The 18,351-nt window shown below is 38.7% G+C and overlaps 1 protein-coding gene across 1 annotated transcript in view; it reads right to left on the reverse strand.

Moving 5' to 3' along the window:
• Positions 1-259: 259 nt before the first annotated feature.
• Positions 260-18,351, reverse strand: part of gpr158b (G protein-coupled receptor 158b) — a 46,787-nt gene continuing 28,695 nt past the window's right edge. The window contains exons 7-14 of the mRNA XM_055151942.1: positions 11,470-11,579; positions 10,066-10,304; positions 5,865-6,003; positions 3,726-3,831; positions 2,919-3,065; positions 2,226-2,472; positions 1,436-1,983; positions 260-1,183 (exon numbers count right to left, since the gene is read on the reverse strand). Of these exons, the coding sequence (XP_055007917.1) occupies positions 260-1,183; positions 1,436-1,983; positions 2,226-2,472; positions 2,919-3,065; positions 3,726-3,831; positions 5,865-6,003; positions 10,066-10,304; positions 11,470-11,579 (2,460 nt within the window). The remainder of the gene's footprint in view (positions 1,184-1,435; positions 1,984-2,225; positions 2,473-2,918; positions 3,066-3,725; positions 3,832-5,864; positions 6,004-10,065; positions 10,305-11,469; positions 11,580-18,351) is intronic.

Raw genomic sequence — 18,351 nt, forward strand, 5'->3', positions numbered from 1 at the left:
AGACGACTGTATGCTAATAAGTGATTGTCAGGTCTACTTTAATTAAAACTGTTATTTGGTGAAAAAAGAGTGGAATACTTATTATTACAGTGACCTGAAGGTTGTATTCCCTGTCATGTTGTGCTTGAGTTGCAAGAAAGAAAGAATAAATGTTTTCCATCAGCATAAAAAGAGACTGAAAAAAATAATAATCTTAACTCTCAGCCTAACCTGTCTGAGTCTTTTTTGTTTTTGTGAATGAAAAATGACATGGTTTTCCTCACACCTTCCCTCCAGAGTCTGGATTGGGAAAGTCCCAGGGGCAGACGTCAGCCATGTTGGGTGCACTGATGACAGCAGCTCTCTTCCTCTCTCCGGAGGGTTTAGTCTGTAAGAGACTGCTGCGAGGTGCTTCACTGTCCCGGTACACCACCTCAGGGTCCCTGGACGAGCTCCTCCGCCTCTCTGACCCCACTACCCCAGGACAATCCGAGGACTGGCTCACCCTCCTCCTCTCTGAAGATGGCTTACTGGAGGAGCTGCGTCTCTCCCTGCTCTTCTCCCGTCCCTTTTCTTTCTCTGCTTTGTGATTGGATGAGCATGAGCCTTTCCTCTTCTTCTTGTGTGTGCTGGGACTGTTGCACCCTCGCTCCTGTTTGGGAGATGGGGGGCTGGAATAATCCCACGGGCAAATCTCCACCATGAGTGATGGAGGCTGCAGCAGACTCCCTGTGGACTTGGAGTGGTCCGAATGTAGAGTTTTGGGTTTGCCATCGGTGGGTGTGACACTTTTCTTTCGTCGCATTCGGTCTGGAGAAATGGTCTCAGGTCCCATGATTGGCTGCTCCTCAAATTCCCATGGACATACATCTGGTTTTAAAGGCAGAGGAGATTTTTGTGGTCTGGATTTTCGTGACTCCCTCATTTCGTCTTTTTCTGCTCCTTTATCCCTGCTTCTTCGTCTATTGCCCGGTGATTGTCCAGTTTTGTGTCTTGGCTGCGAGCGCACACCTTTGGTGGTCCCAGAACTGCTGCCACGGCGACCACAAGCTGTGGTTTCTCCTGGTGCGATGGAGACATGTTTTTGAGGTTTGACTTCAGATGTGGGGGTCTGACTCTCCTCCATCTCCCAAGGACACACCTCTGAAACATCGTACAGGCTCCTCCCAGTCTCAGAACAGATGGAGGGCTGGCTGCCACTCACCTGTCAGTTACAAATACAGTTTATTCATGTAAATACACAAGATTTGCTAAGATGTTGCTGAAATAAATATCAAGATGCTGTTTGTGTGTGGACAACATCACAGACATTGCTGATGTCTGTGATGCTGTGTTTCTTTTAGCCACCAAAATGTCAACCTAATTCATGAGTTAATGAGTTCTGTAATGAAGTAATGAAATTCTTATGTGAGGACCTCAGTACTTTTAAAACTTTAGTACATTCTGAAAGGCATACCTGCTGTTTCATGATGCCCATCTTGAGTGGTGTTTTGGAGTACTCCACAGACTGGCTCACAATCATCTTTGGATATTGTTCTGGGGTCTCATCCACCTCTGCTAGGGTACTCCCCTCATTCCCTTTCGGACCCCTCTTATTGGCGTCCTCCACACTCTTGTTGGCTAGACTGGGCATCTTCTCTTTGGCGCTGGAAATGACACTCAGAGACTTCTGCATGATGGTGGTGCGCAGGTGGACTGGTTTCTTCTCGTGCGTCAGGTTGTGGGCACTGGCAGATTTCCAAAAGAGTGGGACAGACTCTGTGGATTCGGCAGGCTGAAGGGTCTGGGTGGTCACAGGTGAGTCCATTGGTTTCTTGGTGTGTCTTCGACCAATTAGTGAGCCCAAAAACGATCCCTCGCCCCCTCCCACAGGGGTCATTTTCTCTCCTCCAGCTGAGCCACTGGGGCTGGGAGCGGCCCCCTCCTGGTCACAGACATGGTCATAGCTCAGGGACTTCTTTAAAGCCATGACTTTGTTCCTTAGAGAGTCGTCTCGAGATTTACCTGAACATAAATACAAATATACAGAAAATTTTAATGGTTTCTTACATAAACTTTTTAAAAACAAAACAAGAATAATCTTTTTAGCAGTCCCAAGGCTTCAATTGTAGGGTTTGAAGTGCACTAAAAGCAGAGTACATTAGGTTTTAAAACAGAAATGGAGTTCTACATTGTTCTTTGCCTCTGGATGGAAACCTCAAGAAAAGAAAGTAGTTCCGTTTACATAAAGGTAGTATTAGTCTCACCATGGTGCCCTGGGTGGTCAAAAGCCCCCCTCCTGAGGGTGCTGCGGTTGCTCCCGTGCTCGCTGCCCTCCTCGCGGCTGCCCTGTCGGTGCAGGTGCATAGTTTCTGGGATCTCTGTGATGCGCTTCATCAGGGTGCGGCCCAGGCCCTTCTTGGAGTTGCGTTTTTTCTGGAGGTGAGGGTTATTGGCAAGCATCTTCTTTCGCTTATGGATCTCAAGCTGGGCATACAGCTTCTTCAGCTCATCCTGAAACACAGCACGAAGAATACAGTAGATGTGGCTAAAACAAATTGGTTTGTTATGTTCTTGTGAACTTGAACAATTCTCATTACATTTTTACTATTTATTACTATTATAAAGTATTTTAGATATTAAAAACTGAAGAGGAATTTAAACCTCTTTAAGCCCAAATGTAATCAATTTATTCACTGTTTGTCTTTAAACCACTTTATTCGAAAAAGCAACAATTACAAGCATCAATTCATTTTAACATTAATAACATTAACAGTGAAACTTCATTTGTGGCATGTATATTTTATTTTATTTTGAAGTTGTTGTTTTTTTTTTAATTTTGTATCCTCTGGCAGAACAAGTATTTATGTATAGCCATAGACATGCATTCAAAATCCTAAATACATAGTCATTCATAGGATACTATATAGTGAATATTAAATTCCCAAATGTCTGTGTACCCGTATGTCCTCGGGGTCCAGACTGTGCTCACTCCAGGCTGAGGTAATGCTGTTGTTTAAATAGGAGCCGGAGCGTCCCATGTCCAGCTCCTCCTCATATGCCTCTGTGGCAATGTCATCCCTGGCCTGAGTCCCTTTGGACAAAAACTACAAACAAAGAAACACAAGTTATATTTACAACCACCAAGCATGCAGGAAGTATATCCAAATGTAAATGTGTTGAGCTCATTATTTGGCAGGCTAATTGTGTATGATAGCAAACAAGCTGAGTATGCTGATTTTGACATAATGACCAAACGTAAAACTCTGTCTAAATATAATATTGGATATAGAGGCTCAAGCAAATATTTGTCTCATATTGTGGACCAGACGCTGGGAGATTAGTATGCTCTCTTAATTATCCCCGTGTACTCAGCTGACTCACTCTACAAGTATAATGAAAATCAAAACAAAGAACTGACTCAGCTGGAATAGTGATACAGCCCACACAGAGCAGGTTCACAGTTAAGTGACAATCTGATCTGATTTTTTCACAATGAAACCAAAACAACCTTCTCCTGTATGAATCACAATTTTCATAAAAAATGAGCACAGACACTGTCTTATTACTGTTTTAACTTTGCTTTACTTGATTGAATAGATCGAAGTTTGCCAAAATAATTCTTGGGACTTGGGACAAAATATTAGACCTACTCCAACTATGGTTTATTAGAATTATAAGAGTGCATCTCCTCATTTCTGATCAGACACATGCTTTTCTGATTTAATTTGTTAAAACTGTTAAGAAAAGTATGAAATGTTTATCACCTTTGGGACAAGCAGTAAACACAGACTGACAGTGACACTCAGATGAGTGTGAGCGAAGAACAACATGAACATCCAGTCAGGATGGAGTCCTGGGACCAGGGAAAATCTGTGGGTAAATAAATACATATTATTTAAAAATACCAACAAGACTTTGATTACAGAATTAGACAATGACCTAAGTCATAGTGTTTGGTCCACAAAAACAAAGGGACAGTGTCAGCAGTCACCTCCAGTCTCTCTCTAAAACATTCAAATCAGGCAAGAAATCTAGGGGTAATAATGACTCAGACTTGAACTTTAACAGCCACATCAAATCAATAACATCTGCAGCCTTTTACCATCTAAAAAACATAGCAAAAATCAAAGGTTTACTGTCTAAAGCAGACTTGGAGAAACTTATCCATGTGTTTGTCTCCAGTAGGTTAGACTACTGTAATGGTCTGCTCACTGGTCTCTCCAAACGAGCTGTGAGACAGCTGCAGAACATCCAGAACGCTGCAGCTCGGGTCCTGACTCAAACTAGGAAGTACGAGCACATAAGTCCTGTGCTCAGGTCTCTGCACTGGCTTCCTGTGCCTCAGAGAATAGACTTTAAAGCAGCTCTGCTTGTGTACAAGTCTCTCCATGGCCGAGCACCAAAGTACATCTGTGACATGTTAGTGTCGTATGAACCATCTCGCACTCTGAGGACCTCAGGGACTGGCCTCCTGCTGGTGCCCAGAGTCAGGACTAAACAAGGGGAGTCAGCGTTTCAGGTTCATGCAGCTAAAACCTGGAACAGTCTGAACATGTGAGACAGACTCTTCTGTGATGCTGTTTAAATCCAGGCTCAAAACATTTCTGTTTAACTGTGCATATAACTGAAAGGTTTTCATTCCGCACTCTTCTCTCCAATTTATGTCTCTCTTTTTTAATTTTAATCTTCATGATTATTTATGTTTTGATTTGTTTTTATTATGATTTTAATGTATTTCTTATTCTGTAAAGCACTTTGAATTACTTTGTGTACGAATTGTGCTATACAAATAAACTTGCCTTGCCTTGCCTTGCCTAACAACTGTGCACCTAATGTTGTTACTTTGTTCTAACTGTTTTTGTCACTTGCAGAAAACAACTGAGATGGGCTCCAGATACCTGCAGTGTGGGAAAATATGTGGGGGAATGTGGCTTAACCATCACATTTTCTCCTTTATGTGCAATACAGACTGCTTTAAAATATCTTTGTTTATGCAAACAATGCCATTTTTCCATGCTCTGTTCCATTTTGTACTTTAAAATCTTCAGATGAGTTCTCCATGAGCTCTGCTGTATGAAGATGCTGAATTAGCACTCAGCCTGCTCTGTGCACATGTCTTATCTGAGAAACAGCAGCAGACTCACAAACCCCTAATGTTTCAGTCCCAGACGACAGCTGAAAATGAAAATGCGCCAGTGGGCTGCTCCACTCAGATTAACTCAGTGTGACCTTTCTATTGTCCCACGAAGCACCACACCACAGGCCACTGCACAAATTACACAACTTTTACCTTCTCTTTTATCTAGTTAGCTCTGATACAACACACATTTTATGCCTTTGGCATTCACTGGAAGCTATTTCTGGTCTAAATTACACTATTGTCTAATCTTTGTTATAATGTTGTTTCCTCATCAAAAACATATCTGGAGTTGTGTTTTGTTTCATTCACACGTTTAACACACAAACCCTACATATTTAGGCTGAGTTCTTTTCTCAGACTGAAAACACCTTGTAATGTCATTTTCTTGCAGGAAGTGCTCCACGGTGTTTTTAAACTCATTACACATTCACTGGAATCATTTGGATAATTAAAGCCCTGGAGTAATCTCTACTAAACCAAGTGAAAACATGTAGCTACCACTACATGACATCACATCATCAAGGTGCAAGTATTTTGAGCTCTGGGAACTGTAGACAAACTAATAAAACAGGGTTCCTAAAACATCTGTGAATGAGACATGTTTTTGAGTAGGTAACATTCTAACATGGCCTATAGCACACAAGAGTCAATTTTGTGCAATATAGGACCAATAATAATTTTATTTAGCCTATTTACATATATAAACCTAACATTTATAATAACACGTGCTCCTCCCTCTATCCCACTCTTACCAGATACTGACCTGAGGATTTGAAAGATGGCCGACACCACAAGCTCATTGTAGATGGCCACAGCAATGTAGCGAGGCTCGTGGAATGCTGAGGGCACGGTCCGAACGGCATAGCACAGGTACACGCCCCAAAGCAGGAACAGGAACTCAGCTACACAATGAAAAGACAAGACATAGCATTATTGATTAACTCTCTTCTGTGTCAGTGAGCGCCCATATTTATCAGATCTTCATAGTGAAGCTTTGATTTGAAGAGGTCTCACACTTTATAGCTGGCAGTAGAAGTCATTATCACATAAATTGCTATTGTAATAGAATAAAATATGGGCCTGCAAGAGGGAATCAATAGCCATTTTAAAACTCATTAATAGAACTTCTTCGGTCAGACTGTATTGGAGAAATGAAATTATGTCTGGCTCTTCTAAGTTTACTGCTTCATGCTCCTCAATAATAGGCCTATAAAAGCTCGTGTACCAAGAGCAAACAACATTTATTCATTTAATATAATATAGTGTATCTTTCTCTAAGCCCATGACCACTTCAAATACAATTGTTTCTGCTGTATTCCAGGAACAATAACAAACACACGAGTCGGGCTATTCATATGAACGGTGCATTAATATTCATGGAGATATCTTGTCCATAAATCAGAGGTAATTACATGGCACTTAGCGTCTGGGAAAGGTTGCTTAGAGAGTGTTTTGTAAGTGCAGAAGAACAAGTGTTGCAGCTAATGCAAACAAATAGTGCAATAAGTGCATTCAAATGAATAGCTCCTTTTACACAGTAATGAGAAAAAGGCTTAGGTTGTTTTTTTCCTATCATGCACTTTCCAGGCTTTTAAAACTACTTTTTGGACAACCTAGTTCTGCAGGTAAAGGACAGGGCATTGTCCAGCAGAGGGCACAGGGAATGCACCTGATCAGACACTGAAAAGTGAATGTGAATACGTTATTGAATGTACCACAATCTGGCATTCAACTCATTTATATCAATGTTGACAAGCAGGTGATGTCACTGAGCTCAGATCTCTGGAGAGGTGAGTCTTCACACAGCAAGAATGCATGCTTTTCGGGCTATTGTTAGCAATAAAACTCCTGCAATTGAATGCAGCATGGGTAAATATGATACCATTGTAGAACATTCCAGGCAAAGCAATAACATCCATGGAGATGTTGGCTCACCATCCACCAGAAAAGTTACATAATGTAACTTTAAGAGACACACATACATATATTTGACAATATACTGATATTGACTATAACAATATATAGCAAAAGTGTGATCGCTATCGACCGCACCTGCCTCTCACTCTATCCACTGGTTTTTGGTTCCCCCAGAAAGAAAAAAGTGCACAAGCTGTGCATGATGTGCGTGTGCGAAGCGATGGCAGAATTATTGAAACATGCATGAAACAGAACACAAATCTATGTTTTTTTATGGAGAGACACAATATTAACATAATAACTACATCTACTATTATTCCTTGGCAAATGTGGCTCAAGAACTAATTTCTGACTTGTAAGAGTGAAAAACAGATATAGCAATGAAAGCTGTTACATTAATTTCCACATTTTCGACACACAAATTCAGACAGTATGCAAAATCTCTTCCCATCATCTAATCCCAATAGGGGACTTCTGTCCTTCAGATCACCCGTTTCTTATAGGTTCTCAGCGTGAGCAGCTGGACTCCCTCATTTTACAGCTCAAGTGAAAGACACAGAGATTACAGTCCTGCACACATTCATTTGGAGATTTTCTTTCCCTTCTCTTCTCTCTCTGCATCATTGCCCATGTTGCCTAAAAGCTTCAGACTTCACAGCTTCCCTCTTCAGCTTTTGGAGTTTGGCTTGTCCGTCATATTTTCAGGGATGTGGCGAGTATCTCTGAGGGAAGCCTTCTCTTCTTCTTCATCTCCAAACAGGATTACGCTCTCCTGCTGTCAGAGCTGGTTCACTGTGGTGCCCATCACTGCCTGCTGTGGCCGGCCAGTGTCTTTAAAGAAGCTCAGCAATTGTATACAGGCACATGACAGGAGAACCTACACATACTCAGACTAAAGGTGTGAACATTATTACTCAGATTCTAATCGATTTCAAAACTAGAATTTAGAAAGTGTTATGGCCCTTATTGGTATCAAACCTGTTACATATTTTTAAACTGACGAAATATTAATGATAAATAACACAAAAAACACTGGCATATCAAAATTAGAAAAGCTGTCTACTCAAAATCTTTTCACCTTAGAAATGCACATCCCTAAAATAATAACTATTATTACAATAATTATAACAATGCAACTTCCAACTAGCACTAATAAATTCCTTAGCTGAATAAAAATATGTTTAAGAAAATTTACTGAAAATGAAAGATTAGATGAAATGACTGTGGATATCTGTGAGGTATACCTCTGCCTCTGTGTGTATACTCTGATAACATATGTGGAGCCTAATCAATAACATTAGCCCTGTGCATGGTCTGACCTTTCAGCTGATGTAAAATAATGGACCACAACAAATATAATGCCATTTATTGCCTTGTGTACAATTCATGACACCAGACAGAACTGACCGGACTCTTAAGTGACTCTGCTACTGTGAGAGAAAGGGTCAAATTACAAAATCATCTGAAAAGATTCATTATCATAATTTATTACTGTTAGCATTTCTTACCACAGCCTATTGCCTTGACGATGATATAACTATAGTTGTATCATAACAAGCCACAAGATATGTATGGAGTAAGGAAGGCCAATATATTGATTTCTTTGTATGCAAGAAGCTAATGACACTCCACGTAACAGCCTCAGTATCAGACTATTGATACTTTGCAGTGACATCACACTGAGGGTGTTCTACATGTATCCCAGTGGTGAAATGTTCAGTAATTACCATGGAGACACAATTCACAGATTAGTAATCAGAGACAAAAAAGTAAAAAAAAAAAAACATAAAAGGATTTAAATAACTATTTTAACAAGTAGATTGTGATAAATATGAGCCCATGGTCCTGTTTAGGTGTTTTTCAACAAAAAAGGTGAAAGTGACTCTAATGCAAACTTGTTTATGTCCGTAACTATGACTGTTGTAGTTCCAACTAAACCAGCTCTTTCTGGTCAGATTGTGTTAAAAAAAAAAAAAAAAAAGATCAGACAAAGCAGAGCCTACAGTTAGCATCACACCCCCAGGGATTGTTGATAACATCAGCTGCAAAGTCTCAATATTTTGTGTTTAGTGTAAAGCTGTGGACACACATACTTCTCTGTGTTCAATAACTGACACTAGGCACTGTTATTGTAGTTTCATATCAAATGTAGGTCTACACAAACTTTTACCTGGTTCATCTTGCTATTAAGGACATTGAAAATAAATGACATTAATATTTTGCATTTTGAATGGAAGACAGACATTGTAGCTTCAAGTTCAAGCCAAAAATAAACAGAGATAGCTTTCCTGCTTTTCTTTGCATGTTCAGACTGCAAACTATTTAAAAACACATGTTTCTATCAAAGCAAGATACAAAAAGAGGATGGGGTTTTCTTTGTGGAAGCCAGACTGAATTGTGTTACATTGTTTTGATATTTCAGCGGTGCGGTGGAGCAGGCGGTCTACCTTTTGACCCCAGCGTTCAGTGGAGCCTGAGGACATTTCTTACACTAGAGCCAGCACACTGCAGCCAATATTTCTGACAAACTCACACTTCCTTTGGACCAGACAGACTGCTCCAAAGATTTACACACTATATTACATTGCAATTGGCTATACACCAGTTTCACATTTTTACTGTCACTTTAAATCGAGTTTTGAAAGTTCTCTCATTGCTGCCCTTGCCCTACCCAATAACGTTCATAATATCTGTGGATATGATGAGAGTCATTTATAATAATTCAATAGTCATTCAGAGATAATTATTGAACAGATTTCCATGTGACAAACAACCAAATTTGTCAAATAAGATTTGAAAAAGCAAACATGTTTTCTGTGCAAGATTAGTAGGAATAATATAGGTTTAATTAATTTAACTAAGATGAACATCGGGGTAACAACAGTTATAATATACTGTAGGTGTCAGATGCACTCACAATCCGTTATATTCTTTGGATAAAAATATATTAGTTGAGTTGAAGGAGGATTAAACATAAATATTATTCAGTCTTCAGTATTTTTACATGAATTGCCATAGAGGAGACATTATGTATTCTGGAGCCTTACCAACAGCCATCATGTAGTCCCAGCGGTCCAGCAGACACATACTGAACTGGAGCCCATCCACGGTGAGGCCGGCACTGATCAGGACTTGGTTCAGATCCGGTTTCTGACACACGGCCGAGGTCCAGGCTACGAGGAACCACAGCACCACCAACAGGATGACCAGGAGAAGACGCAGCACCCGCCAGCTCGTCATGTAGGGCGTCCTCTGGGCCGTGCGGGACAGGAACACCTTCAACACCCTGAAACATACATACACTATGAGTTAAGGGTTTTGTTGATAACTAGCCTTATTTATAAATTCCAAACTTCCATTCACTCAACATGTATAGAGCCTAGGTGTAGGCCAACTTAATAAATTATGGCTAATGTCATACTAATGTCATATTGGAACATTCTGGGAGCTATAACATCTACTGAAAGACAAGCAGGTGGCGCACCCTAACACATAGCCAATTAGGAAATAATCAGTTAAATCTGACTTCTTGAAAAGTTTCTTGAATGATAATTTGCTTTAGTTTCTTTTTGATGTGTGGCACTTTCTCACTATGACTTATAGAATAACACATTTCCATCCAAAAAACCTCTCAGAGCCAGGCTGTGACAAATCTCCCTCTTCCTAGACATAATGAGACAGACTGGTCTGCAGGAGCTGGCCCCTGGGGCACAGCTCATAACCACAGAGATATGGAAAAATCTGATTGGTAATTTTGCCAAAGGAACACTTGTACGCCCTCTGACCCCCTCTGTCATCTCAGAAACACTTGTTCTGAGCTGAAGGAGGCTTCTGTTGGAGACTGAATACATACTCGACAAGGGCCTACTCAAAAACTGATGTGAATTTCAAATGTGAAACCATGCTACTGTGGGCGGCATGAGATTAATAACTGAAATGTAGAAGATAATAATGCTGTAAACCTTAGTATTTTTAATTACTTTATCATAACATTTTAAAAGTTAAAAAAATGGACCCCAAAACAACAAGAAATTAATAACTTAACATTAAAGTTGCTATGTTCTGCTTGTGAATCTCATTCAATTTAAGACTTTAATTGTTAGATTGGGTCCATGAGAACAAGACAAGATGAGATTTTGACATAATTTATCAGAACTATATTGTGCAGATGAGTTTACAATGTTGGTCTTATAGTTTTATTTATTTTAGCAGTAATTTTCCAACTGCTTTTTTGATGTTCAGAGCACTGAACATATTTATAAATTTATTTATTTTTGCTTGAGCCAAATATAAACAAATGGAAATTATGCTTACCAATATGTGCATAATCTTGTAACAATTGTAACATGTGGCACAATATGTTGCCCTACCCCTACTATTGAGTATTTTGTGATATTACACAAAAGCACACATAAACAGTGATACAAAGGACAATAGAAGCGCTTTGGTACCTGTAGAGTTTGAGAACAATGGTGCCGTACATAATGGCAAACCCCAGCAGACGAACCCAGCGCAGGAGGATACAGCGAAACACACTGGGGTTGAAGAACAGGATCATCACCTGGAGAAAGAGGCACACACTTTTGAACGCACACACACACATATCCAGCCTACAGCAAGCAGCAGACTGGCCCCACAGCACCAGCGCCCCCCATAGACCCCTTACAGCAGTGCGTACTTCATATGTCACAGAAGCCTTCACAAGATAAATGATAAAGGTTAGCTCCCATATCTCCTCACTGTATAATCCCACGTTGAGCGATCATACAGCATGAATTTCTCTGTGTGAAAGAATGGAAATGTCCCTGTAAGAAGCCACAAGACCCCCTATATTCTCGGTATGTCTTCTAACAATTCATTCAAAGTCAAGGACAACGTGAAAGAGGATATCTATAAGGGCTACATGTGACTCATTAGTGTAAGAACCTTATCAAAGCAGTGCATTTTTTTAAAGAGCAAACCATCACTAGATTGACTAAATCATATTTTCACCTGTAGGTTAGAGGTAATCAATACATACAAAATAGATATTAAAATAAAATTTGAAACATCAGCTTGGCCCCATTTCACACTGGTACCAATTATTGACTGTACATATAACTGGACATAGCTAACCCACTAGCAATCACATTTCAAATAGGATGTGGGCGCTTCTGGCTCCATTGACTCTGGCTCCAATTGACTTTACATTAAAGTCTTTCTGTAACTGCTGCAGTGAGCCTTGTCATTTTGGTCTTAAAATGTTCTTATTAACCCGCTTTACATGACCCTTATCATTTTAGAGGGTATGGAAATTTAAAATTGCCCAAGGTTTGAACTACCCATAAAAGTTTCTGCATGTCTATATGTGGTGTAAAACTCTGCAACAGTTTGGATATACATCTCTAGCAATGCCAAAATATCCTTAAATTCAAGTTGCTGTATAAAAATATGGTCTATTCACAGTATATAGAGAATGGGTCATAATATTAGAACAATACTGCCTTCTGTAGTGCTGGTTTACGTTTGTTGTTTCCTTACCATTGCTGGTATGTGCCGTCCATTGCATTATTTGTATCTGTTCTCTGTTACCATTGTCTGTATCTTTAACTTTACCATTGTTGGTATGATTATGTTATACTATCAAGTTATAACATGCTTGGTCCGCACTTGTAAATACCTCATATAGTTTAATGCAAATGTCTGAAAAATGCGAAAGATCGCTCATTGTGTTAGATTAGAAGAGTGGGGGTGGGATTAAATAAATTTTCTATTCCTTTTTGGGCAATATTTTTTCTTGTTATTATGATTTCAGTTATGTTATATGTTCCATTATATAAGTATGTAAATCTGTACATGCCCAAAATAAATACATAAATAAATACCATGGTGTTTTTATTTAGCTGTTTTGTCCGTAAATAAATTCCTACTCCTTATATGGAACTCACCTCCAAATTTGCCCCTATAATAGCCAGCGTTGTGAGTTTCATTTGAGTGGAGCTGAATGCTATAGGTGAGGTCACACTCCCTTAGTCCATTTCTTTATACAGTCTATGGTACCAACACATTGTTCAGACCTGATGCTTAGTCTATTGGAATTTCATCACATCTACTGCATTTCCCCTTGATAGTGGCCATTATTTATGGAGTCTCCCAGTGTTGTTCTCAAACATGCATGCCAAATTCATAATTTCAAAATGCCTCTAGTTGAAAGAGTACAGTCTTTAATATTGAATGCTATGTTTGTACTTTTAATCACTCCTTCCTTGTGGCAAATTTGGGCAGATTAGCACTTGCTTTCATAATGAGTGATCCTGCTAGCCTTTGTCACTTTTCCACAGCCACTTTTAGCAAGTTAAAGTGACAATTTCATCTTAATTTGCTTAATTTCTTTTAAACCCTCATTATAAACCAGCTGCTGTGCCCATTGCTCTGTAACTAATTAAGACCTGCGATGGACTACATGAGGAGATCAAACTGACATATCCCGGCAGTTATTCTGAGCGCTCGATCATTTATGTGTCTTTAAAACAGGTGGATCTAGTTCAACAGCCACACTCATTACACAGTGAGAGAGGGTCCCTAAGGTGCAGTGGCTGTCATTTCGTCATTTGGGTGCTCCTCCGGGAGACATGCAGCTATCTGGGGTAATTAAGCTTAAATAACAACACCACTTTTCACCTGCTATCTTTTTTTATCACCCGCAAAAACAGCAACTCCTCAGCGCCTAGCTCACCTCAGCGGCATAACAACTTCTTCAAGATAAACACAAGTGCATTATGGGTAAAAAGAGGCTGGAAGTGAACACAGTTACATTTTTGGTTTCTTTAAATGACAAACTAATTGTGAGAAAGTTGTAACTGTCATGTTGCTGTCGTGAGCATGTTTCAGCTATGTGCAATGTAATCAAGATTATATAATACACCATTTTGGAAATTAATCAGTAGACAAGAAAGGTTGGTTTTGATGAATATTTGAAATAATTAACTGTACTATTGTAGCCTGTTCCCTGAATAGGTTATGATCAGAATTTGATAATGTCATAGTTTCAGTTGGAGGTCTATATAATTCTAAGGGAGATGTATTGTTTTTGTAAGTAATATCCACAAATATTGAACCATATTTGTTCAGAAATGGCAACACAAATTTACCATATTAATCTTATGTTTTAAAGTCCTTTCAACTCACAACAAGCACGTCTTTAGTGTTGATTCATGACACCACTGGATGAAGTGTAAAATTGTAAAAATGAATTGTAAAAATAAAATGTCATTTATATAGATTCTCGAACATGATCTATTACAGGTTGGGGTTACTGTTACTTCTAAGACTGCATGCATATCCCCTTGTATTTAGTATTTTCCCTACCCAACATCCCCCTAACGATTCCACTACACAACAAATAATAAATCACATGAGCAGAACCATTTTTAGGCCAGGATAGCACTTACTCCCACATACCCACAAAACGCCACTTACAACACCCAAACTTTATCCTATTTGCAGACAGACACATCTAAACAGCAGTCTATGAGCCACGGGGGATAGAAACAATAATAAAACAGTATAAAGAAGGTGGCTCTCCGGCTGCGCCTCCCTTGCCTCAGCCATCAATTAATCAGTAGATGTATTTTTAAAACAACTTGTGCTAGAACTTGATGGAGTGTTTAAAAATGCATTGAGCAGCTGAGCGGGGAGGAGAGGGGCTGAGCAGTCATGTGGTGGCAAACAGAAGAGAAGAGAGAGACTGCAGATAGAGGGACAAGAGGGAATATGGAAATGCATACAAGCAGAAATACATATTCAGGAAAAAAAATAATTGTCATACAGGGCATTATTGTTGGAGTTAAAACAGCTATTTTTACTCAGATACAAAGATTAGATTTTAATATGGAGCTTGAGCTTTTCAGAAGTACACAAAATAGTAATAATTAGGCCTGTCACAATAAATACTATATCAATATATGATAACTAGAACAATATATTCTGGAGATCAATATTCATTGTGTGTATATTTGCTTTGCAGTAATGGGGAGATTTTGTTATTTTAGTTGAGTTGAACTATAGAGGGTTATAATAAGTAACTTCTTTGACTAATTATTGCTTCATTCTGCTGTTTATTTGTTGAAGCTCAGGCCTTTTAATGATACTGTCTATTTAAAAATGGTTTACTGGGATAATCTTGTTTTGTCTCAGTGGCATAAAATATTTTCAATATTCAAATTTTTCATTATATTTCTCTGTAGCAGTATATTGTGCTTCTAAATTTGTTTTCATGATAAGCCTGGTAATAACTGAATTAACTATATGGTGAGATTTGGATGTCTGACATTAATTATAAAAACACAAAATGAATATGACATTTTGTAAAACTTGAAAACCCTTTACATTCAACAAAACCCTTCCAAAATGCAGAGAGAACATTGAGGAGAAAAAATCATAATGAAGTAACACTGAATAAAGACTACACTGGTTTGAACAGCTATGAGCATAAAGAAGGAATTAACTTATAAACACACTATAAAAGTGAGGGTATTGTATTTATTTAAAGGTGCACCATGTAACTTTTTGGTAGGAGGTAAGTCACCTGCTTGTTTCTGCAGATATGTCCTTGCTCTGCCTGGAATGTTCCACAGTATGATATTAAACAGCTCTACCTTACATTTATTCAATTACAGGTGGTTTTTGCTCAAAAAATACCAAGAAAAACAGGCATTCTGACCATGAGCGGGGTTGTCTCTCCACAGATCTGACCTGTAACTTGGTCTCCATGAAGATAGAAAGGTTTAATACCACACTGAAAACTTTCCAAACAAAGCAATACATTTCCACAGACATTTGACAAATCCTTCACCTGGAAAGTTACACAACACACCTTTAAAACTGAATCTATAAAGCAAGACAAATACAAATTATTCAAACTAACATTTCATGGTTGTTTCACCATGGGCTAGTGATTAGAGTAACTATGCACCCGAAATTATTTCAATGATGTCTGTTACTTCAGTTTGACTCACTTCTATTTTGAGCAGAGCTTTCATAGGAGCACAGATTTGGTCTACTCTACGAATCACTAAAAGAGAAAAGATGAAGAGTGGAGGCGCTAAGGGAGGAAAAAGCCCTTAAGTGTGTTCAAGTGTGTGTAAGTCAAAAAGAGTGGCAGCACATTTTAGGGGAGCTATTTTTGGTCCTTGGGCTGGATGGAGCAGTGGGTGGTTGGCTGCAAAATACAAAATCCATTTAGAGCAGAAATGTGTGCGAGCCAAGGTGTGGTCACATGAGGTGAGAGCAGCAACTACAAGGGTCATAAATCTCCCCGTTCTCATCAGGTTTTAGGACTGGCAGTAAAACGTCTCTGTCGCCAATTTCATCACTGCTCCAACAAAATGTTTATGGTAAATAGATATAAAATGAAATGTCAGTTTGAAAAGTTGAAGCCATAACACCATCAACAGCCAAGAGAGAATAAAATGCCACATTGAACTGTAGTATTATGGAATAAAATTACATCTGGGTCACTATGTTTTAATGCATTTATGCCTAAATTGGACTATGTGTGGTTCATGTTATCTGTAGGTTTACAATGTCTTAGTGAGAAAACACATGGATTTTTAAAGAATCAACAATCAAAGCACCAAAACATATTTCTCAGGTAAAATAAGTTATATATTTTATTCTGAATTTTAACAGAATTTTGGAGAGTAGATGCATTAGAGAGACGTGCTACAAATTAGCAACTGTGGTTGGATCATCTCAAGTTTGGACAGAGGATTTTCACGTCTGTTGTCCGATTCCAGTAGCTTCTTATAGGGACATTTGTCCTATTAAGCATGTTGAGTGCCCAGAGGAAGCCCATTCAGACACAGGGCGAAACATGCAAACTCTATAGAGAAACCAGGGAGTTGAACCCAAGATATAGATTTAAATGCTTTAAATACCTTCCATGCAAAAACTGGTCACTTTGACTTAACAAATGTCTGATTCCTTTGTAAATATATCTATGATGGTAGCATTGACTCCAGGAAGAACAAAACCCTCTCATCCCCAGAGTCAGATTGTTCTTTGAAGATCGTCCTCCATTTTCCTGCTCTCATATTTTTTAACAAATGGCAGGAATCCACCCAGGCCTTTGTCTTTGGCAGTCTGAGCGGGTATTTGAGGAGAGCGAATTCCCCCGCTACATCACATATCTCCCGACATGGCATACAGGTTTCATCCATCTGTTTGTGGGCTAAAGTTGGACTTCTGATGCAGCCCACCAGGTGCAGCGTGGGCTGTGTGCACATACACAAGAGTACAATGCAAACTCCCATAGAAGCACATATATAAACTAATGTGTAGGCCTGACCCAATAACACATTCTGAAGCATGATATATTGCTACAGAGATATACCGCAATAAACGATAATACTGAAACTACTTTATGGCACATGACATAATAACCTCAAAGCAAGATAATTCCAGTAAACACATTTTTAAATATGCATTATTATTAAAAGGTATGAGCAGAAAGAAAGCAGAATAAAGCAATATTTAACCACAGAAGTCACTTATTCAACTTTTGGCAGCTCAAATCTTTTCATGTTACATCTAAAATAAGACAAATTTCCCCATCACTGTGTTGCACAAAAACTGTACACCAGATAAATACTGAGCCCCAAAATATATTGTTCCAGGTTTAATTTTTTTTGAACAATAAGTCGATATAGTAATTATTGTGACAGGTCTACGAATGTGTGCACAATGACGCCAACTACACAAGCGATTAACTCTATAATATAAATAATATAAATAACACCCATAATATAAATAACATCCAATTTTGACTTCTGATTTGTATGGGATGTTCTGGCTCAAATTCAAATGTGTTTTTACCATAAACAAAGTCAAATAAATTAATTATATTGAAATCTCTGGTGGAAAAATGATTGCATTAGAGTTCACCAAGTCACGAGCGAGGGGTTAGGGACTAGGGTGGATTCAGCCTTTGAGTTATTTTTAAAACTTCTTAATAGTTTGCTAAGTATTAAAAAAAGTTTTACAAAAGAAAATTATGTACAACAAAAAATAAATAAATTAAACAAAACTGGGCAACAAGATCTAAAAAACCCTGGGCTAGCTATACAGAGAGAGGACATTGAGTAAAGCCAAGTTCATAGTGGCAGAACCCTCTCACCCTCTGACTCTGTTGTCTGAGCCTCTTTTTTTCCTTTTTGTAATGTATTTAGTGTATTTTTCCAGGGCTGCTGCTTTCATCTTGTCTTGTGCTGTATTATGTGGAGAGCAAAAGATGAATTTCAATTATACAGTAGAGCGTAAAGATATTCTATTGTGCTACTAATCTGTTTCTAAAC

Source organism: Boleophthalmus pectinirostris, unplaced genomic scaffold (genome assembly GCF_026225935.1).
Source record: "Boleophthalmus pectinirostris isolate CB_2022bp ecotype Guang Dong unplaced genomic scaffold, ASM2622593v1 HiC_scaffold_16, whole genome shotgun sequence".
NCBI classification, from domain to species: Eukaryota; Metazoa; Chordata; class Actinopteri; order Gobiiformes; family Gobiidae; genus Boleophthalmus; species Boleophthalmus pectinirostris.